Raw genomic sequence first — 21844 nt, 5'->3', positions numbered from 1 at the left:
CAGGAGTACGTGCAGCCCTGCCAAAGTGAGCAGGTCAGGTATTGCAGGGCAGGGAAAAACAAAATATGGTTTTGTGTCCAGGCTCTCACATCAGGGTGTGGGCAGGAGAATTGTGATCCTCTCTGTGAGGGGAAAATGATAATTGAACTGTATTTCTGCCTTGCCAGGGAGGAATTGGATGTTGTTCTGTTGAGGTGCTGCAGTGGCAGGGAGGTAGAAATGCAAATGTTTTCCATGCAGAAGGACTTTGTGTTTGGAGGCTTTCTTTGATGGGGTCTCTCATTTGTAATTAATTCAATGACTGCATTTTTAACATTAGGATGTGCTCCATAGTGGAGGTTTGGTTCTCCTGAGATGGTGAAGCACAGGCCAGGATGTGTCCATGTTTAAATCCTGCTCAGGACTTCGAGGGGTTCCCAAATCACAGCATCAGGGAGTGGTTTGGGTGGGAAGGGACCCTAAAGCTCCTTGGGTTCCACTCCCCTTCCTTCCTCTAGCCCAGGTCTCAGTCTGTGCTAAGGCAGGGCCTTGCCTGTGGCCTGGGTTAATTGATGGCTTGTGGCAGGACAAGCTCTTTATTTAACGCTTGGAAGATGAAGTTTTTTATCTATTATCTCCTTCCTTCCTTATGCATGAAGCTTTCCCAGCAATATTAATATTTTACTGTTGAAGAGTCTTGCTGATAAATTAAGATCAAGGCTCAAGAAATGAGCTTTAAAACCCACTAAATGGCAATTAATTATTAGATGTAGGCTTCCAGGGGAGTTTTGATGTGTTACAGAAACCAATGAAGTCCTGCCTGAAGGCTCAGGAGGCTGAATGGAAGGAAGTAGATGGTGGATGCAGCTTTTTCCTTCAGAAAGGACCATGTTGTACTGGTTGTTGAAAAATACGTTTCTGAACAACATCCCTGAGGCTGTGGGCAGTTAGATCCAAAATGAGTAGGGGAGGTAATAAGCTCTGTGCCTGAATGTTTTACTCTCCTATTTCCTTCTCAAGTGTTTATTAGGAGCTCTGTTTTGTCCTTGAACTTCTCTGTGTGTGGGTTTTAATATTCAGATGTGTTTTTCTTTGGAGGCACCTTTTATTTTCTGAGCTGTTGCTCAGGTGCAGAAGCAGTCTGTTCATGAGCAGGAGCAGGCAGCCTCCTCTCCCTGTTTGTGAGGAGCAGTTTGGCAAGTCAGGAGCCCTGGTTTCCTTAGTGATGCAGACAGTTGGTGAGGAGACTCAAACTGAAAGCATTTCCATTAACTTTTCCATGGCTTTGGCACAAAAGAGGCTTGGATGTGAAATAGCCTCAGTATTGTCAAGACAAAATGTCCTCTGCTGGTTTTTGTTGTTTATCCATAACTCCTTCAATGAAAGCCATAAAGGACTGACAGATTACAAGTTGCATGAAATATCCAAGTAATTATTTCTGCTTTGATGCTTCTTTGTGCAGACATGAGACAATAAATACCCATAAAGTCTCAGCAGTGACACTCACACAGCAGGGGAGTCACCACTTGTTACGTGCCAGGGTTTGCTTCTCCTGCCCATGACTTTATCCCAGTGTCTGGAGCTCGTGCCTGGGGTTTGGCTGTGTGTGGAAGCAGCTTCCCTTCCCTTCCCTTCCCTTCCCTTCCCTTCCCTTCCCTTCCCTTCCCTTCCCTTCCCTTCCCTTCCCTTCCCTTCCCTTCCCTTCCCTTCCCTTCCCTTCCCTTCCCTTCCCTTCCCTTCCCTTCCCTTCCCTTCCCTTCCCTTCCCTTCCCTTCCCTTCCCTTCCCTTCCCTTCCCTTCCCTTCCCTTCCCTTCCCTTCCCTTCCCTTCCCTTCCCTTCCCTTCCCTTCCCTTCCCTTCCCTTCCCTTCCCTTCCCTTCCCTTCCCTTCCCTTCCCTTCCCTTCCCTTCCCTTCCCTTCCCTTCCCTTCCCTTCCCTTCCCTTCCCTTCCCTTCCCTTCCCTTCCCTTCCCTTCCCTTCCCTTCCCTTCCCTTCCCTTCCCTTCCCTTCCCTTCCCTTCCCTTCCCTTCCCTTCCCTTCCCTTCCCTTCCCTTCCCTTCCCTTCCCTTCCCTTCCCTTCCCTTCCCTTCCCTTCCCTTCCCTTCCCTTCCCTTCCCTTCCCTTCCCTTCCCTTCCCTTCCCTTCCCTTCCCTTCCCTTCCCTTCCCTTCCCTGTTGTGTACTCATGAAACATTGGGGCTTAAAACTGGAGTCACTCTTGGATGAGATTTCACAGCCTGGTTGTTGAAATATCCTTGGGAATTTTCTTGCTGTGTCAGTGGGACAAATCTGGTGTGCTGGGGGTGTTCCTGTTCCAGTTTGCCATCCTAAGTTACTGCTGGGCAGAGGGATGGTGTGACAGTGGTCACAAGGGTTGCAGGATGAAGAGAGAGGTGAGAATGTTGACCTCATGTTCAGAAGGCTTGATTTATTATTTCATGATATATATTACATTGTGACTGTACTAAAAAGAATAGAAGGAAAGGTTCTCAGAAGCCAGCTAAGCTAAGAATAGAAAAGGAAATGAATAACAAAGGAGCTCTCTCTGACTCTGTCCCAGAGAGAGCTCGGTCCTTGATTGGCCATTAATTGTACACATCCAACATGGGCCAATCCCAGATGCACCTGTTGCATTCCACAGCAGCAGATAACCATTGTTTACATTATTTCTCTGAGGCCTCAGCTTCCCAGAAGGGAAAATCCTGAAGAAAGGATTTTTATGAGAAGATGTCTGTGACAGGATGGGGTGCAGGATTAGAGGGAACAGGAATTGCTGTGTGGCACTGGGCTCAGTTCAGTCCAGCAGGTGTGTGGCTGTGCCCCAGTGCCTGAGGTGAGGCCTGGCTCTAACTGGCTCTAATTCCCTGTGATTCTTCCAACAGAGAGAGCAGGAGCTGCAGGAGGGAGCTGCTGGAGCTGAGAGGAGAGAGATGATCACCCCAGCCCTGAGGGAGGCTCTCACTAAACAAGGTGAGGCACAGCCCAGAGCCTGGAGCTGCCTTTGGGCACAGCATGGCACAGGGGCTCTGGGGGTCAGGGGCTGCCCTGGGCCCTCGTGGCAGGCCTGACCCACGGACAGGACAGGACACACAGCATGCCTGGGGCTGGAAGGGCCTCTGGAGATCACCCAGTGCAGCAGCACCAAGGCAGGGCCCCCCAGAGCAGGTGGCACAGGAATGTGGCCCAGGGGCTGTGGGGGGTGGCCATAGAGGGACATCCAGCCTGTCCTGGCAGCTGTTCCAGAGCTCTGCCTCTCTGTGGGAAGAGGTTCTGCCTCATGTGGAGATGGAGGTGGTTGTGGTTTAGTTCATGGCTGCTGCTCCTCATCCTGGCACTGGCACCACTGAGCAGAGCCTGGCACAATCCTCTGATACCCCTGGGGTATTTTATGGATTGATGGGACTCCTCTCAGCCTTTCTTTCTCCAGACTGAGCAGACCCAGCTCCCACAGTCTCTCTCCTGACCAGGGAGATGCTCCAGACCCCAGATCATCCTTGTGGCCTCCACTGGACCCTGTCCAGTAGCTCCTGGTCCTTCTTGAGCTGTGGAGGGCAGAGCTGGGCCCGGCACTGCAGAGGTGCCTCACCTGGGCTGAGCAGAGGGGCAGGATCACCCTGCCTTGCTGGGAATGCTCTTCCTCATGCCCCAGGACACTGCTGCCTCCTGGGCAGCTCCTCCTGCAGTGCCTGGAGCTCCCAGGGTTTGATGAACCTGCTGGGGCAGCTTGAGAGATGTGCCCACGGTCCCACACTGCAGCTCCCACGGTGGAGGTTTGTCAGGGAATATTTAAAGATCAGATTTGCATCTGTTTTGCAACTTAGTCCCTTGCTTTTACCTCAGTTTCAAACTCTGATTTGTTGCTGAAACACTGTTTCCAGAAAAGGAAATAGTTCAAACTAATTTTAACCATCCACTAGATGTTGAAAAAGATCAGCAGCTCTCCAATGAGAGCACTTGGAGTGAATTTCATGTCTTTTTTTAAAACAAAGGACCAGCATGAGGAGAGCCAGACTGAGCCCTGCAGTTCAGGAGCCTCAGCTGGGAGTGGCAGAGGCAGGAGGAGACTGATGGGAGCTCCCTTTTGCTGCTCACATGGGGACTACAGGGAGTTCAGTCTGGCTTCTTTTCTCCCTTGGGGTGGAGTGTGCTTGCCTTGCTGCTCAATCAGTGTTATCATGGCGCTGTTAAGGTTGCAAAAGATGTTTAAGAGCATCAAATTCAACCACCACCCCCCTGTTCAGCACTAAATCATGACTCAAGAGCCACATCCTCACGTTTATTCAGCACTTGTAGGGCTGGGGCTGGCCTGGGCTGCTCTCCTGGAGCTCCTGACAATGTCCCTGTGTCACTGAGGGCTGGCATGTCCTGGGCCAGTCCAGCTGTGCCACCCAGCCCTGCTGCTCTCAGGGCTGAGCCTTGCACTGCTCTGCCCAGCCTTGGTCTCTGGGTTGGCATCAGCCTTGGCACAGCAAAGAGCCCTTCTGTGACTGTGTGCTGTGAGGAATGGCCCAGGGGCTCAGGAGGAGTGGCAGGGCCTTTGCCTTCTCCTCATGGCCCAGTGCAGGCCTTGGGCCAGTCCATCTTTTCAGCCTCACTCCTGAAGGCTGTGCTGTGGTGGCTGTTACTTTGGTTTTGTTTGTCATGTATTTGACTGCATTTAATTTATCTTTGACTTGTTTTGTGTTTAAGGTGACAGCCTTTTGTTTTTATTTATTCATTTATTCAGTTGCTACTAAAGACAGCAGGGGATGGGGGCAGTGCTCTGTGCTGGCTCTGTGTGGTGGTTGGAGCATTTCCCCTTGGCTCAGTCTCACTTTCCCTGCTTGTTTGGGTTTGGGTGTGAATGGAACTGTGCTTTTGTACAAAGTGGCCATTTGGAAAATACAGCAGTGCTGGAGAGAAGGTCACCTTACTACCATAATTCTTTTGACTCAAAGAAAGCTCCCCAGAGAGCTCTGATTTCCTTGTGACACTCCAGGGACAGGAATTCATTATCCAGATAAGTGGGTCCAGGTTTTCCCTTCCTGCAGTGCTCATGGCAGTGCCAGTATTGGAGCCACTGGTAGGATCTGCTTACATAAATCTGCACTTTCAAAGACTCCAAACTGTTGTGTCCTCACAGCCCAGCTGCCTCTCCCAGCTCTCCCTCCTCTGCTGCTCACCAAATTCTTCAGTGGTCATTCAGCTGTGAAAAAGGGAAGCTGCATTGGGTTTTTTTATGTCATATAACATTTTTTCCTGTAAATAACACACCAGGAAGGCTTTTGTGGCTACAAAAATAAAACAATTCCCTTCTTCCCTCAGCATCATTCCCCCTAAAATAACGAGTGCAGTGGAGTCAAAAGATTATCTCATTTATTTTGCACCAACTGGTTTCTTTGGGTGCAGGCTCAGTGTCTTTTCAAGAGTATCCCTGAGGGCATAATTAGCCCAAGAGAAAGAAAATGAGTATTAGTGGGTCAGGGAGAGCTGTTCTTTGATTCTGCAGTTGCATAACAGAGGTTTTCCTTGGAGCAGCATCTCCTCAGACCATGGTAGTGCTCACTGTGGATTCACCATCAAAGCAATTTACCTTCCTCGAGGTAAAGGGAACAGTGCTCAAGCAAAGGTTTTTATTTTAGCCCTGGCATTGAATATTGGCTAAATTTAGCCTCTCCATTGGGTTGCAGAGCCCTTGGAGCTGCCTGCTTGCAGGATACCTTGATACCAGCAAGATACCTTGATACTCAGCAAGAGCTGCTTTTGAAAGTCCAGCCAGAGGCAACACAACCCAGTTCCCTTTCCATCAGTGCCCAGCTGTGCCTGGAGCAGCAGCACAGCTCTGAGGCTCGGGTGAGTGCCAGTGCCCTGGGGCAGAGGCTGGCAGTGCTTCTTGGTTGGGTTTGCAGTGTTCCTGGTGGTGCTTCAGCCATTCTGTGTGCCCGGGCAGCCAGAGGAAATGAAATAAACTGAAAATGGAAACAAGCTTTCCATGTGGTGCTTGGTGAGTACAGCCCAGTGTCACATTTCATTTTTGGAGTTGCTTGTAACTTTTTTGACACAATCCCTTTTGGGCTGAAAGTTGCTGGGTGCCAGGAGGATTTGGTACAGGGTGAAGGACTCGTGAGCCTTTGCAGTGTTCCTGATTTCTCATTTAAATCCTTGGTGAGCTTTAGAGGGAGTCTCGAGCTGCTGTTTCAGTAGGAAAGATGAAAGTAGAAAAACACAGTGGGGTTTTCTTTTCCTGTAACACAAACAAAAACCCAAACACCCTTCTGTGTGTCAGGGGAGGGTCAGCTGGATCTCAGGAAAGGTTCTTCCCCAGAGGGTGCTGGCACTGCCCAGGCAATGGGCACAGCCCTGAGGCTGCTCCAGGAGCTCCAGGGATTGTTGGGGTGTCTGTGCAGGGCCAGGCCTGCACTGGATGATCCCTGTGGTCCCTTGCAGTCAGGCTGTTCGTGACTCAGGGCTGACCATGGCTCTGTGCTCTGCTGGGGTTGGTGCCATCATTAGTCACAGCTGCCCCTGGATCTGCCAAATGTTTTATTGACGCCGATGGTCTGAGGGAAGCCAACCATCCTGCTGGATGCTGGCAGCTGGGAGAGGGATTGTTCACTGCCTGCCTGAGCTATTTGGAGCTCAGACATGATGTGTCTCAGTGCAACCACCTCCATCAGCCCTGGCATGTCACAAGGGTTGTTCAGCAGCCCCAGGTTGGCTCTGACGCACTTCCCTCAACAGGGCACGAGTGGAACAGGAGCAGTGAGCCCAAAGCCCTGAGAGCTGAGTGTTGGCTGAGGAGGCTCCAGAGGGCAGGCATGGATGGGATATTGGGCAGGAATTGTTCCCTGTGAGGGTGGGCAGGCCCTGGCACAGGGTGCCCAGAGCAGCTGGGGCTGCCCCTGCATCCCTGGCAGTGCCCAAGGCCAGGCTGGATGGGGCTTGGGGCACCCTGGGACAGTGAAATTGTGGCACTGGATGGGATTTAGGTCCCTTCAGGTCAGACCATTCCAAGATTCCAGGATTTCTGAAGCTGCTCACGCTGTGCTTCTGCCATGCTCTTTGCTTTGCCCTCTCCTGCTCTAACAGGACCAAACAAATCCCTGCTCTCCCTGCCTGGCAGCACACTGGGGTGGGTTAATGATGCCAAAGGCTGACCCTGCTGACATTGGATAAATTATTCTGTCCCACAAGGACAGTTTTGCTGCAGTCCAGTTGGTTCTGCCTTTACTGGTTAAGGAAGGATACAATTTAGCCCCGGGGTGCCCAGGACACCTCTATTTTCCTTGTCTCCAAAAACAAGTGGTGCATTAAGAGACAACTCTTATCTGAAATAGTCTGGCTTCAGCAGCCACTTGAACTGTCGTGCTCTGACTTTGTGCTGCAGCTAAAGCTGTGCTTTGGCCTGTGGCTTTCAGTGGGGAAGGGAAGGCAAGAGGCTGTCTTCAGAAAAATACTGAAGGCTGGGCTTTTCAAGTGCTCACCAACCTGGAGTTGAGGTTTTTAAAAGCTTTGGTGGCTTTTGCTGGCGCTTCTCAGGCCAAGGTTCCTGCAGCTCTGGTGCCCAGCTCAGGCTGGCTCTCTGTGCTGAGCCTTTGCAAGGGTCAGTGTGTGGAAATGGCATCTCAAGCCGTGGCACAGAGCTGTGCTGCTGGCTGGGGCTCTGCAGGCTCTGTGCTCCAGGGTGTGGGATCTGGCAGGCTTTGGGAGGAGCTGCTCAACTCCAGGTGGCACTAGCAGCCCACAGCTGGCTCTGGGATCGGTGGCACTGCTGCAGTCCCAGAATGTGCCACAGAAATCAAATACTGGCTGTGGGCAGCTTAAAAATTACTCTGCTAGCTAAGAAATTACTTGTGGTGAGCAGAATAAATACAGTGACCAAAGCCAGGCACAGAGATCAATTCTTTAGGAAATGTCAGTAAATAAAGGGCAAACGCACAGGTGGAAGGAAGGAGTCCAGGCAGCAGAAGATGCTTAAGCCCCCCTGTGTGAGAGCTGACTGCAATTCTGATGTGCTGGCACAGCTGCAGCACCTGAGCAGGAGCACAGGAGATGGATAAATCACATTTAGGGGCTGATTCTTCTCTCATGTGTTACCAGAGCTGGTAGAATAACCCCATGTATAACAAAGAGGAAAATAAAAATAAACACAGATTTTGAAGTGCAGCCTTTTTTTTTGTTTGTTTTAGGTTTTGGCAGGGCTTTGGAGAGTATTGGGCTTTGAAATTAAGTCTAAGCTGGAACAAAGTACAGGATGTGTTCAGGCAAGGATAAAATTTGCTGTGCTTTCTTTGTAAGGTGACACTCGCCCCACACAAGGGGACAGTTCAGACAAATGGAAATGTGGAGAAGGGAATGTGCCCTGAATGACTGAAAAGTGTCTCAGGAAAACAGAACAGAAAGGAAATGCAGCTCCTGGCAGGCAGCAGTTGTGTCTGTTACCTTCTGGTGTGTTCTGGGGGCTTCAGGAGGAGACTTGTGCAGGTGGAACCTCCCATTGCAGACTTCACCCTGAGGTGCAGCTCTTAAAAATGCCAAGTGCTTGCAGATTTCCTGTGAATAAAGAATTGCAGAGTCCCAGACTGGTTTGGCTTCAAGGGACTTTAAATTCCATCCAGTGCCACCCCTGCCATGGCAGGGACACCTCCCACTGTCCCAGCCTGGCCTTGGGCACTGCCAGGGATCCAGGGGCAGCCCCAGCTGTGCCAGGGCCTGCCCACCCCCACAGGGAACAATTCCCAGTTCCCAATATCCCATCCATCCCTGCCCTCTGGCTGTGGGAGCCATTCCCACGGGGGTGGCTGAATCACCAGCTGGACTGGTTGATCTCTGAGGTCCCTTCCAACCCAAACCAGCCCATGATCCCTTTTTGGGAATGCTCTGCCTTGGTGCTGCTTTTGGACACGAAGGGTTCAGGTACAGAAGGTTGTGCTGCATTTTCTCTGGTGTTGGTGCAGGTGAGGGTTTCAGTGCTCTCTGAGGCTCTGCCAAAGGCATCACTGGTTTCATATTCCTGTGCTTCAGAGGGAAAGGTGCTCTTGGGTTAAAAGAGACATCTGAGTGGAAGGGAAACATCAGGTTTTGAGAATCCTGGAGGTCTCTTATGATCAGCTGGGGAGGCTGGAAGTTGTGGTAGCTCCTGGCACTGCCAGCCCTGAGCTTTGCCAGTCTCATTTCCCTGGCTCTAGGTTGGCTCTGGGCTGTCTGTGCAGCAGCTGAATCCCTTGCACTGCCCCAGGAGGCTTTTACTGTGTCCTAAAAGTGTCCAAGATGTTTGTGCTGTGCACAGTGCCAGGGGTCTGAGGCAGCTGGGAGGCCAAACCTCCCATCCCTTTGGGAGGGACAGGGTTTGTGCTGACAAGGGACAGTCCTGCAGTCCCTGCTTCTGTCCCACTGCTGCCTTCAGCTCCTGGGAGCAATCCTTCCCCATTCACAAGCCTTTTGTATTTCTTAAGAGCCTTTTCTCAAACAAAGAGAGACAATCTGAAATGGGTCTTGGTGGGCCTGGTAAGAATTTCTTCAAGGTTGAGTGGTTCTAGGAATGAACCTGGAGATGTCTCTTGTCATGCTTGGGCAATCTGAAAAATTCCACTTCCCACTTCTTCTAGATTTGTATAATATAAAAGGCTGATGTAATGGAAACAGGTGCCTCACCAGGGGCATTCTTTCTTTCTTTCTTTCTTTCTTTCTTTCTTTCTTTCTTTCTTTCTTTCTTTCTTTCTTTCTTTCTTTCTTTCTTTCTTTCTTTCTTTCTTTCTTTCTTCCTTCCTTCTTCCTTCCTTCCTTCCTTCCTTCCTTCCTTCCTTCCTTCCTTCCTTCCTTCCTTCCTTCCTTCCTTCCTTCCTTCCTTCCTTCCTTCCTTCCTTCCTTCCTTCCTTCCTTCCTTCCTTCCTTCCTTCCTTCCTTCCTTCCTTCCTTCCTTCCTTCTTCCTGTTATTACTGTTATTATTATTACTGTTATTATTAATTGCCAAGTATTCTTTGTCTGGGTGGTGACTCCAGCACAGCAGTTGTGTTTTAGTGTGGAAAATGCTCCTTACAGGTGGTGGGGATGGATCCTGCTGTCACTGACCTTCAGCTCTGGCCCTGTTACACTGCAGTCTTTCAGAACTGCAGGAAATTGGGAATTTTTCCCTATAAAACTTCTGCCGGTGTGAGGCTGCCCTGAGCTGCAGCTCTAGCAGATCCTCCCTGCCTCAGAGCAGTGGTTTGATTGCAGGAGAGTGCTGGCTGGCCCCATGCAGAGGTGGCAGCTGCACTTTGCTGCTCTCAGGGCAGCCCTGGGACAGCCAGCAGGGCTCGGAGGCACAGGGGGGCTCTGGAGTGGCTTTCCCAGCTCCCAGAGCCTGCACTCCTGGAGAATGATGGCTCAGTCCTTTCCTTGAGCTTTTTGGAGCTTTTTCAACCATGGATCTCTCTTTCTCTCTCTTTCTCTCTCTTTCTCTCTCTTTCTCTCTCTTTTCTCTCTCTTTCTCTCTCTTTCTCTCTCTTTCTCTCTCTTTCTCTCTCTTTCTCTCTCTTTCTCTCTCTTTCTCTCTCTTTCTCTTCTCTTTCTCTCTTTCTCTCTTTCTCTCTTTCTCTCTTTCTTCTCTCTTTCTCTCTTTCTCTCTTTCTCTCTTTCTCTCTTTCTCTCTTTCTCTCTTTCTCTCTTTCTCTCTTTCTCTCTTTCTCTCTTTCTCTCTCTCTCTCTCTTCTCTCTCTCTCTCTCTCTCTCTCTCTCTCTTTCTCTCTTTCTCTCTTTCTCTCTTTCTCTCTTTCTCTCTTTCTCTCTTTCTCTCTTTCTCTCTTTCTCTCTTTCTCTCTTTCTCTCTTTCTCTCTCTCTCTTTCTCTCTCTCTCTCTCTTTCTCTCTCTCTTTCTCTCTTTCTCTCTCTTTCTCTCTTTCTCTCTCTTTCTCTTCTTTCTCTTCTTTCTCTCTTCTCTCTCTCTTTCTTCTGCTTTGGGATTTTGGGTCAAAGTGAACTTCTGGTGGTGCAGAGATCTGAGCTGGGAGGTGTCAGCCAGGCAGGGCTTGTCCCCTGTGCAGCCCTGGGCTCCCCAGGACAGGGCAGACCCTCAGGGAAGGGTCTGGACCCCAGGAGCAGCTGAGGGAGCTGGGCAGGGGCTCAGCCTGGAGCAAAGGAGGCTCAGGGGGCCCTTGTGGCTCTGCACAGCTCCTGACAGGAGGGGACAGCCGGGGGGGTCGGGCTGTGCTCCAGGGAACAGGGACAGGAGCAGAGGGAACGGCCTCAGGCTGGGCCAGGGCAGCTCAGGGGGGACAGCAGCAGGAATTTCCCCATGGAAAGGGGGCTCAGCACTGGCACAGCTGCCCAGGGAGGTTTGGAGTGCCCATTCCTGGGGGTGCCCAGGGAAGGGCTGGAGGTGGCACTGAGTGTTCTGGGCTGGGGACAAGGTGGGGATGGGGCACAGCTTGGACTGGATTGGCTGGGAGGTTTTTCTGACCTCTGTGGGTTTTGTTCTGGACATTTTGCCACCTGGGATGGTCTGCAGCCCCTCAGCACAGCTCTCAGGGTTGTGCAGAGAGTGCAGGGGCTGTGACACAGCTCCTGGTAGGGACACCTGTGCTTGTAGAAGTTCAGCTGACCTGCTCTGCTCTCAAAAATAACAGAGTTGCTCAATTATGGACATAATTCATTCATGTCCAGGAGCTTTGGAAGACTGGATGTGAGTCTGGCACTGGTTAGCTGGCAAAGCACATCCAGAGCCCCTGGATACTGGAATGTGCCCCAGCAATACAGCCAGTGTCCTGGCTCAGTGCTGGGAGCTCAGCTGGCTCTCTCCCTGACTTCTTTGAGTTTCAGAGAAAAGGCTTTTAAACTCTTATTTGCAGGATGGAGTGGAAATGCTGCAGTGTGGTTCCAAAGAGCTGAGCACGGTCCTGCCCCAGCCTCTGGAGCAATCAGGAGCTGTGACTTTGGCCATCCCTCCAGTTCCACATCCCTCTGTGCTCTATTAAACTCCAGTTGGCCTGTCAGGGTGAGCAATCACCTCATGTTCCTCAGCCTGGTGTTACTGCCTGATAACACTCACTTCACCCCAAAGGTTGTTTAAAAGCTTAATTCACTTCTATAAAAGTGACACTTAATTTCAGTGAAGTTTGGCAAGCTTCTAGATCATCTAAAATTTATCATGTAGAGCAGGATCAACACACAGCCAGCCTTCAGATGAGATGTTCTTGTCCTTTAGGTGGGAGCTGAGCCTGCTCATAATTGAAGGGATCCTTTGCATATTAGACTGTGGAAATAATAAATAGATGGGTTTGTTCAGCTGAAGGTACACAGGGGTGGGGAACAGCAGGTCCATCAAACACTGCATTGTTTGCAAGGTGCTCTATCCAAATGTGCACTTAGAGTTATTGGTCACGAGTCACAGCCCTTGGAGCAAGGGGGGGATGTGACCACAGGGGCTCCTGGCACCCACAGCTCCAGACTTGGGGCCATCAGCGGGATTGGACTCAAGCACTGATGGCCTTGGCAGAGCCACAGGGACGTTGTGGGAAAGCTGAGGGAAGAGTGGAGCTGGCCTGAGCTTCCAGAAGGCTCAGCAGGAGCTGCAGTGTGGAACAGGGCTGGACATCCTCAGGCTGGCTTTGAGCACAGTTTTTCACATGTTTAATTGGAAGCTTTGCACATAGGGATGTGCTGTCCCCATGTGCTGGCACTGCTGAGGTCACAGCCCAGTCCTGGGGTCACATTTGGGCCCTCACTGCAGGGAGGACATTGAGGGGCTGGAGGTGTCCAGGGAGGGAATGGAGCTGGAAAGGGTCTGGAGCCCCAGGAGAGGCTGAGGGAGCTGGGCAGGGGCTCAGCCTGGAGCAAAGGAGGCTCAGGGGGCCCTTGTGGCTCTGCACAGCTCCTGCCAGGAGGGGACAGCCGGGGGGTCGGGCTGTGCTCCAGGGAACAGGGACAGGAGCAGAGGGAACGGCCTCAGGCTGGGCCAGGGCAGCTCAGGGGGGATTTTGAGGAAATTTCTCACTGAAAGGATTGTCCAGTCCTGGCAGGGGCTGCCCAGGTCCCCACCGCTGGAGGGGTTTAACAGCTCTGTGCATGTGGCACTTGGGGACATGGGGCAGTGGGGGGAACAGTTGGGCTCAATGCTCTCAGTGGGGTTTCCCAGCCAGAACAGTTTTGTGATTCTGGAACACTCCCAGTTTCTTGCTCAACTTTTTGTCCTTTCTTTTGGCCCAGACTGCTCTGCTGCCTCCTTCCCAGCAGTGCAGCCAGTGCTGAAAAAGTCTCTGCAGTGCTGTAGAGTCTCTGCTCACTGGCAGCAGGGGTGGGACAAGTGTCCAACCTTGGTCTCTGGTATTTTCTCTCATTCCCAAGTATCAGAAGCTTGGCATGGCCAGCACCTAGTGCTGGGTGACCACACCTTCTCCCAGTTCCCACAGGGTGCAGGACCCCAGTTCTGTGCCTTTAGGGTTCTGCACATCTCTGCTGCTCCCTCCTATCACCACAGCTGGGACTGCTGGCAGTGACAGAGATGAGTAACCCCCCTCTCATCCCCAAAGCTGGCTGGTGTTTGTAAGACTGTTTTGATGTTGAATATGTACAATTTTCTTGGCTTTTAAAGGAGCTGTGGGTGCTCCACATGGTGGAAGTTGATTTAAGGAGCCTGAGAGAAAATGCTGGAGCTCTGGAGCTTGGCACCTTGCTCAGTTCTGCTGCTTCCTCTCTTCCCTCAAACAGCTCAGTAGCAGACCTGGGTGGGCATGTCCTATTTCCAATGTAATTTTTCTGCAAAACCCATTTGAAAGCAGCCATGTTGCTGTTACTGACAAGTGATCTGTGAGAGAATAATCTTCTATGACTGGTGGTGCTGGATTTGGAGAAATGGGAAAAATAAGGCTTGGACTATGCTGGGTGACAGCAGCAGAGTGTGCCTTGGACAGCTGTGTCAGAGGCAGGAGTGCAGCACCTTTTCAGCTCTCATCCACAAATCCTGTAAGGACACACATTTTAGCAGGGAGGTCTCAGCTGAGATTAGACCTTGCTGGACAAGCTGTTTGCAGAGGAAAGCTGCTGAAACAGGCAGGACAGAGCAGGGCAGGGAGGTGTTGGGTCCCAGCCACGTGCAGCGCTGTGTGTGTGGCTGTGCCCTGCACCCTGCACCAGCCTCCTCTGAGTGTGAGCCAGTGTGAGGTGAGGGTGTCCCCAGGGCTGCACGTGGCTTTGGGGACGGGCTGTCACAGAATCCCAGAGTGGTTTGGGCTGGAAGGGGCCTTAAGGGGACAGGGCAGGGACACCTCCCACTGTCCCAGTGTCCAGCCTGGCCTTGGGCACTGCCAGGGATCCAGGGGCAGCCACAGCTGCTCTGGGCACCCTGTGCCAGGGCCTGCCCACCCTCACAGGGAGCAATTCCCAATTCCCAATATCCCATCCATCCCTGCCCTCTGTCACTGGGAGCCATTCCTTCTGTCCTGTCCCTCCATCCCTTGTCCCCAGTCCCTCTCCAGCCCTCTTGCTGCAGAGGTCACTCTGCCTGTGTGTTCCAGTGTGAGAAGCTGGATCAAACCCCACCAGTGGAGTGGGCAGAGGAGCCTGGGCAGCTCCAGCTGGCTTTGAGTGGCAGGAGCAGAGCATGGTTTGGTTCCCTGTTAGCCCTGTCTGTGTGCACACATTTAATTTTTGCCTGCTGCAGCTGCTATGGCATCTGCTGCTCCTGCAGTTCCTGGCTGGCTCGGTGTCCTTGCAGGTGTCAGGGACTTTGGGATGCTCTCAGCTTGCTTTGGGACCTGGCTGTGCCACAGCAGCTCAGGGACAGAGCAGCAGGGCAGGGCACTGGTGCTGCTGTGCAGGAGCTGAAGGCCAGTTTGGGAGCTGAAGGCTTTTTCCCTGTTGAGTTTGTGCTGGTTGGCAGGAAGAAGATTTGACAGCTAAAATATGATATTTTTCCTTGCCTTGAAAGTGTTAATAAGAGCAGCAGGAAGGTGCAGTAGGCAGCTGGGAGGTGCTGAGTCTGGGGACAGCCAGGCCAGTGACATGTGAATGCCACTGTGAGGGACACAGAGAGGTGCCTCAAATCCCTCTTATTTTTATGCTGATTTTGAAGGGACTTTTAATCCTTCAGACATATTGGCCTCTAAGCACTTTTCTCAAAGAGGAATATAACCCCACTCGAGCAGTTTGGGTAATAATAGCACTTAGTGCTTAACGAACGTTGTGCAATTAATCCTCCAGGGCTCATTGGAGTAGAATTGTGTTGATCTTGGCTGGGGACTGAGGAGCTGATCTGAGCTCAGCTTCCCTTTGGGTGTGGAGGAGCAGCTCCCTCCCCGTGGAGCTGGTGAGGCTCAGGCTGAGCCCTGGCTGTGTTCCCCTCCCAGCTGCTCTGGGATCAGCTCCTGTCCTGCAGGCTGGGACAGCGATCCTGGCTGTTCTGGGCTCATGGCCTGGGGCCAGGGAGATGCTCCTGGCTCCCTGTCCTGCTCCTTGGTCTGTCACCTGTCCCAGGCTTAGCCAGGCTCTGCCATCCTGTCCGTGCACCTGATTCAAACCAGCCTCAGCCGTGCCAATCCATGTCCCACTGAAAGAAACCATTTGCAGTGGGCTGAGGTCCCTGGGGTGGCACTGCCATTGCTGGTGGTGTCACCTTGGGCCAGTGGGGAACAGCAGCATTGAGTCCACAGTGTCAGTCCCTCTGGGTACCCCTTGGTATATTTTATGTGTCAATTCCTGCAGGCTAACCTCAGTTGTTTGATGATTTGTGCTTTGTTTTCAGGTTATAAACTCATTGGGAGCCATTCTGGGGTGAAGCTGTGCCGTTGGACAAAGGTATGTTCTGTTTCCTTTTCTCATTTCATAAATAAAAACAAAGCTGGAGACTTGCTCAGGTATTCCAATTTCCTGATGAAATTACATTTTAAAATGTGCTATTATTTGCACAAACCCAATTTCAAGCTATAACCTTGCATTTCCAGCTATTAAAATTCCTCTGCAAAGAGTGAGAATAGAGTTGTGGCACAGAGCTGGGAACATCCTTTTCTGGCTTTTCCTGTTGTTCTGCTCTCTGCTAAGACATCTTCTGCCCCCTGAAATCCACGTGAGGGAAGAGTGGGAAGGTTGTGTCCCTGGTGTGAGGCTGTGGAGCAGGGGTAGCACAGCCACTGCCCCACCTGAGCAGGCACATGAGGCTGTTTGAGCCCCCTGTGCTGGGGCTGGGTTGTCACAGGGCTCCTCTGGCTCTCAGCATTTATCAGATCACATTTCCACGGGAGGTGTTCATGATTTCACTGTTCAATGATTTCCCTGCTCTGTGGGGTGTGTGTGGGTGTGGCTGTGAACACCCATGGGTGTGAGTGCACCTGTGTGACACAGCTCCCTCCCAGCCCTGCACATGGCTCCTGGAGGAGCTGGAACCCAGTAGCTTTTCAAGCAGTTTCCAGACTTAAAAACATTCCCAGCAGAGCCCTGGAGAATAAACTGCAGCCCCTGCAGGGTGAGTGTGGTTCAGCTGTCCTTGGCAGGTCCCTCTGGAGCTCAGGAGTCTCTAGGGTTGTGTATTTGGGGAGCAATATTGATCACAGAATCATTGAGGGTGGAAAAGCCCTCTGGGGCCATCGAGCCCAGCCATTCCCCCCACACTGCCAAGGCCTCCACTCCTTCATGTCCCCAAGTGCCACCTGCACAGGGCTGTTAAACCCCTCCAGGGGTGGGGACTCCACCCTGCCCTGGGCAGCTGTGCCAGGGCTGGACAGCAAATTCCAGGAAGGAATTTCCCCCAAATCCCCCCTGAGCTGCCCTGGCCCAGCCTGAGGCCGTTCCCTCTGCTCCTGTCCCTGTTCCCTGGAGCACAGCCCGACCCCCCGGCTGTGCCCTCCTGTCAGGAGCTGTGCAGAGCCACAAGGGCTCCCTGAGCCTCCTTTGCTCCAGGCTGAGCCCCTGCCCAGCTCCCTCAGCCTCTCCTGGGGCTCCAGACCTTTCACCCACCATTTTGCATCTTCCTGCACCCTTGAGCATCCCTGGGTGGGAACCCCTGGAATCAGCACCTCGTTAGGATGCCAGCACATCTGTAATTCCTGTGCTGTGGCAGTGATCAGTCCTGGCTGTCTGAGCTCTCCTTTGCTGCATGATTAGCTTTGTTTATTTTTGAAAGAGCTCTTGGAATACCATCCCAGGGTGGCTGCAGAGAGTTTTCACTGCACTGCCTGGTGTCAATGAGCTGTTTCATCAAGAGCCTTGTTCTCCTGAGCAGCATAGACAGCCCACCCTGGGCTGTCAGGAGTGTGTGGGATGCACTGATCCCACTGCTGCTCTGCTGGTCACTCTTACACCCATTTCCCTCTTTGTCACTGTTAGTGGCAGACATGATCAGGAAAAGTTTAAAGAAAAACTTCCATGTTGTGTCTGAGAAGGCCAGAGAACCTATTTTTATGAAAGACCTAGACTTTAATGCAGCACTGTAAAGCCATTTCACAAAATAAATAGCAGCTCTGTGTGCTTAGATGGGCCCACACTATTTTTAGCTTAAGCAGGAATTGAATGTAAAGTCTTCTAATAAATTGAGCTGAGATTGGTTCCAGGCAGTGGCTTTGCCTCAGGTTCACGCCAGTGTGTGAGAGCCTCCAGGAGCCTTTGTGGGGATTTGTACAGAGGAAAGCAGGAGCAGGGCTGGCAGGATCAGTATTAAGTGGAGTTTCATAGAGGTATCTCAGATGGAAAAGATTGGGTTGTGTCAAATTCCAGAAAAAACAGAAACCCTGTATGTTTTAGGAAGAGTCTGTTTGCCTTAGGAAAAGCCAAATATAACTTGCTCTCCTGAATTTGTGAATCTCCTGAAGTCTCTCTCATTTGAAGAATGGGTAGAATCAACAGCATTTTCCATGTCATTTAATCTTCCACCTGTACAGCCAGTCAGGGATTAGCTGTAGATTTTTCCCTGCTGCTCCTTTCCGTTGGATCACCAGGACTCTCCAGGAGGAGGAAGGCAGATTGAAAGCTGCTGTGTTGTATTTCAGATTTTCTCTTGAGAGGAGTAAAGTTTCTTTCTCATTTATTATTATTTAACTGAGCTAATGAAAGACAGCCCTTTCTGCAAGCTGCCTGCATGATAAATAGGAGTTGAATCCTGTTGGGAAAGCTGCTGTGGCTGTGCTGGGGAGGGAAGTTCAGCATCCTGCTGGAGACACTGCTGGCTGTGAATGAGGGCTTATAAGGTCAGGGCATTTATTTAATTTACTGCTGCAAGAAATACTCTGCCAGATAAATGAAAAGAATGGAGTGTTCAGTAGGACAGCCTTGAAATGGATCCTTGTTGCTCCTGAGTGAGCTTTTCCAGGAACACTTCCTGCAGCTCAAGAGGCTTCACCTGCTCCTCATGGGCTGAGGCTGGAAAGCTGCAGGAGAGCACATTGTTGTGCTGGGGTCTGCCAGAGAAGGGACTATTACAGCGACTTTAGACGGTCACTGTGGTGAGAGAAGGACGAGAATCTTGTTTCTTGATCAGAAGGCTTTATTTATTGATATAAGATATATAATACATTATAACTATACTAAAAAGAATAAGAAGAGAAGTTGCAGAGAGCAGCTATGCCAAGAATAGAATAGAAAGAATGAATAACAAAGTTCTCTGTCCAGGGAATCTGTCCCTGAGCTGCTCCTGTGATTGGCCTTTAATGGTACACATGGAAGATGAGCCAATCACAGGGACACCTGCTACATTTCACAGCAGCTGATAACAATTGTTTACATTCTTCTTCTGAGGCTCTGCTTCCCAGAAGATGGACAAATCTCAAAGAAAGGATTTCTATGAAAAAATGTCTGCGACAAGGGACTGAGCAGCTTAAAGCTCTTTCTCCTCTAACACTCCACTAGTCTGACCTCCTAAATGCAGTCTGGCTGCAGGGGTGCATGTAAAGAGTCACACTGTATAGGCAGCTGGGAATTTCTTGGGGCAGGTGGCACTGGTGTCCCCTCAGCCCTGCTCAGGGCATTGCTGGACTTGGAATTCCAGTCACAGGTGGCTGAAAGGGAGCAAATCCACAGCTGCCCTCAGTTTGGCTCCAGATGGGGAATTTTAACTGTCCTGCTGTGTTTGTGTGTGTGTGTGCCCTCAGTTTGGCTCCAGATGAACTTTTAACTCTCCTGAGGGGTGGGTGTGTTCCCCTTCCCTCAGTTTGGTTCCACGTAGGTTTTTAGCTCTCCTGTGGAGTGTGTGTGTTTCCCTGCCCTCAGTTTGGCTCCAGATGGGGAATTTTAACTTTCTTGGTGTGGGTTTGTGTGTGTGCCCTCAGTTTGGTTCCAGCTGGGATTTTAGCTCTCCTGGGTGTGTGTGTGCTCCTCTGCCCTCAGTTTGGCCCCAGGTGGGGAATTTTAACTCTCTTAGTGTCTGTGTGTGTGTGTCCTCAGTTTGCTTCCAGATGAATTTTTAACTCTCCTGAGGGGTCGGTGTGTTCCCCTGCCTTCAGTTTGGCTCCAGATGGGGAATTTTCACTTTCTTGTTGTGTGTATGGGGGTGAGTGTGTGCCCTCAGTGGGTGTTTAGTTCTCCTGTGGAGTGTGTGTGTTCCCCTGCCCTCAGTTTGGTTCCAGATGGGTTTTTAACAGTCCCTGTGTGTTTCCCTGCCCTCAGTTGGGTTTCTGACCCTCCCTGTGTGTTTCCCTGCCCCCAGCAGGGTTTCTGACCCTCCCTTTGTGTTTCCCTCTCTCAGCTGGGTTTCTGACCCTCCCTGTGTGTTTCCCTGCCCCCAGCAGGGTTTCTGACATCCCTGTGTGTTTCCCTCCCTCAGGCCATGCTGCGGGGCCGCGGGGGCTGCTACAAGCACACCTTCTACGGCATCGAGAGCCACCGCTGCATGGAGGCCACCCCCAGCCTGGCCTGTGCCAACAAGTGTGTCTTCTGCTGGAGGTGAGGCCCCCCTGGGCTCTGTGGGACACAGCCAGCTGTGCTCTGGGGGGGGATGTGGGCTGTCTGTATTGCTGGGGCACATTCCAGTATCCAGGGGCTCTGGATGTGCTTTGCCAGCTAACCAGTGCCAGACACACATCCAGTCTTCCCAAGCTCCTGGACATGAATGAATTATGTCCATAATTGAGCAACTCTGTTATTTTTGAGAGCAGAGCAGGTCAGCTGAACTTCTACAAGCACAGGTGTCCCTACCAGGAGCTGTGTCACAGCCCCTGCACTCTCTGCACAACCCTGAGAGCTGTGCTGAGGGGCTGCAGACCATCCCAGGTGGCAAAATGTCCAGAACAAAACCCACAGAGGTCAGAAAAACCTCCCAGCCAATCCAGTCCAAGCTGTGCCCCATCCCCACCTTGTCCCCAGCCCAGACCACTCAGTGCCACCTCCAGCCCTCCCTGGGCACCTCCAGGGATGGGCACTCCAAACCTCCCTGGGCAGCTGTGCCAGTGCTGAGCCCCCTTTCCATGGGGAAATTCCTGCTGCTGTCCCCCCTGAGCTGCCCTGGCCCAGCCTGAGGCCGTTCCCTCTGCTCCTGTCCCTGTTCCCTGGAGCACAGCCCGACCCCCCCGGCTGTGCCCTCCTGTCAGGAGCTGTGCAGAGCCACAAGGGCCCCCTGAGCCTCCTTTGCTCCAGGCAGGACAACCTGTCCTCAACTCAATGACTTCAATTGGTCAGGAAAGTCTCCCCTTTCCTCAGAGAAGTGACTTTGTGGTGAATTCCTGGAGGAAAGGAGCTGTGCTGGATCTGAGCTCCTGTAGCACTACTCACTCCCTCCTGCCTGGGCTCCAAGAGAGGTGTGTGCCAGGCTGGGGGAGTGCAGGGTGGGACTGGGGAGGTTCAGCAGAAATGCCAGCAGTGACGTGAGAGTGCCTGCAGTGGGAGGACAGGGAGGTTTTGCTTTGAGCTTTTTTGTTTTCCTGCTAAATCATCCCATGGGAGCTGTACTTCCTCTGGGACTGAAACCTTACCCCAGGCTGCCAATAACACCCATTCCATCCCCTGCATCCCAGTGAGATTCCCTGAGCAGCCTGAGCCAGTGGAAGCTGTCCCTACCATGGCAGGGGGTGCAATGATGTGGGCCTGAAGGTCCCTTCCCACCCAAACCATTCTGGGATTCTGTGATAATATTTCCATGCAAAACCAGCCAAATTCCTCTCTCTGAGTGCTCCTTTCTGTCTTTCATAATCTTCAGGTTTTAATAATGCAGGTATTTCATGGGGGCATTTAAAGGATTTGGGGAGGGCTTGAAGGCTGTGAGCACAGGCCACTGGGCATCCTGTGCAGTTTGCATTTGAGAGTCTGTTCCAAAGGGTTTGTGGGTGCTCTGGGTGGGCTTTCCTCATCCTGGGCTTTCCTGGCTGGGAAGGAGGCAGCAAATGGCACCTTTGATGTGCAGCTTCTGCTTTGCTTCAGAGCAGGACAGTGCCTGGGAAGGAAAACCTCCTGCTTGTGTCTGTTTCCCAGTGGTGTGCATGGAGTCCTGCATGGGACTGTGCTGGGAGGGACATTGCCCTGTCTGTGCTTGTCCCTCTGTCCCCACACACATCCTGAGGTACATCTAAACAGCAAACAGGATGAGGGGCTTTGTTGCCAGCATTGCTCCAGAGAGCATTTCCCAGTTTCTCTTCCAGATGCCCTCATTCAGGATTTTTTGGCAGCAGCCTGGATGAGGAATAGGCTGAATCAGGGAAATCCAGCAGGTGTTGAACTGGAGAGTGCAGGAACTGATAAATGAGATAGTACAGATTTATCAATAATTGATAAATCAGTCCATTAGTGTAGAGACACAGAGAAAGTGGCACTGTTCCCTGTGTCTCTAACTCATCATCCTGTCACTGTCACCTGTCACTTCAGAGGGGTCTGGCACTGCAGCCTGATGACAACGAGTGCTACAGTGCTGATTTTCCTGCTGGCTACAGCCTGAGTGCAAGGAAACAGCTTCCCAGGGCACTGAGCTCAGGGCTTTCAGCTTTGATTCATTTATTTC

The 21844-nt window shown here is 51.6% G+C and overlaps 1 protein-coding gene across 6 annotated transcripts in view; it reads left to right on the top strand.

The window, feature by feature from the left end:
• The window catches only part of TYW1B (tRNA-yW synthesizing protein 1 homolog B), a 121793-nt gene that overhangs the window by 16071 nt on the left and 83878 nt on the right, over positions 1–21844 (top strand). For 5 of the 6 annotated variants that reach the window (XM_074557272.1, XM_074557271.1, XM_074557269.1 and 2 more), the window contains exons 9-11: positions 2861–2948; positions 15677–15729; positions 19682–19800. In XM_074557272.1, coding sequence (XP_074413373.1) covers positions 2861–2948; positions 15677–15729; positions 19682–19800 — 260 coding nt within the window. The remainder of the gene's footprint in view (positions 1–2860; positions 2949–15676; positions 15730–19681; positions 19801–21844) is intronic. The other variant, XM_074557273.1, reaches the window with a different exon arrangement.

Source organism: Zonotrichia albicollis, chromosome 22, assembly GCF_047830755.1.
Source record: "Zonotrichia albicollis isolate bZonAlb1 chromosome 22, bZonAlb1.hap1, whole genome shotgun sequence".
NCBI lineage: Eukaryota > Metazoa > Chordata > Aves > Passeriformes > Passerellidae > Zonotrichia > Zonotrichia albicollis.
This window is presented reverse-complemented; position numbering and strand designations above follow the sequence as displayed.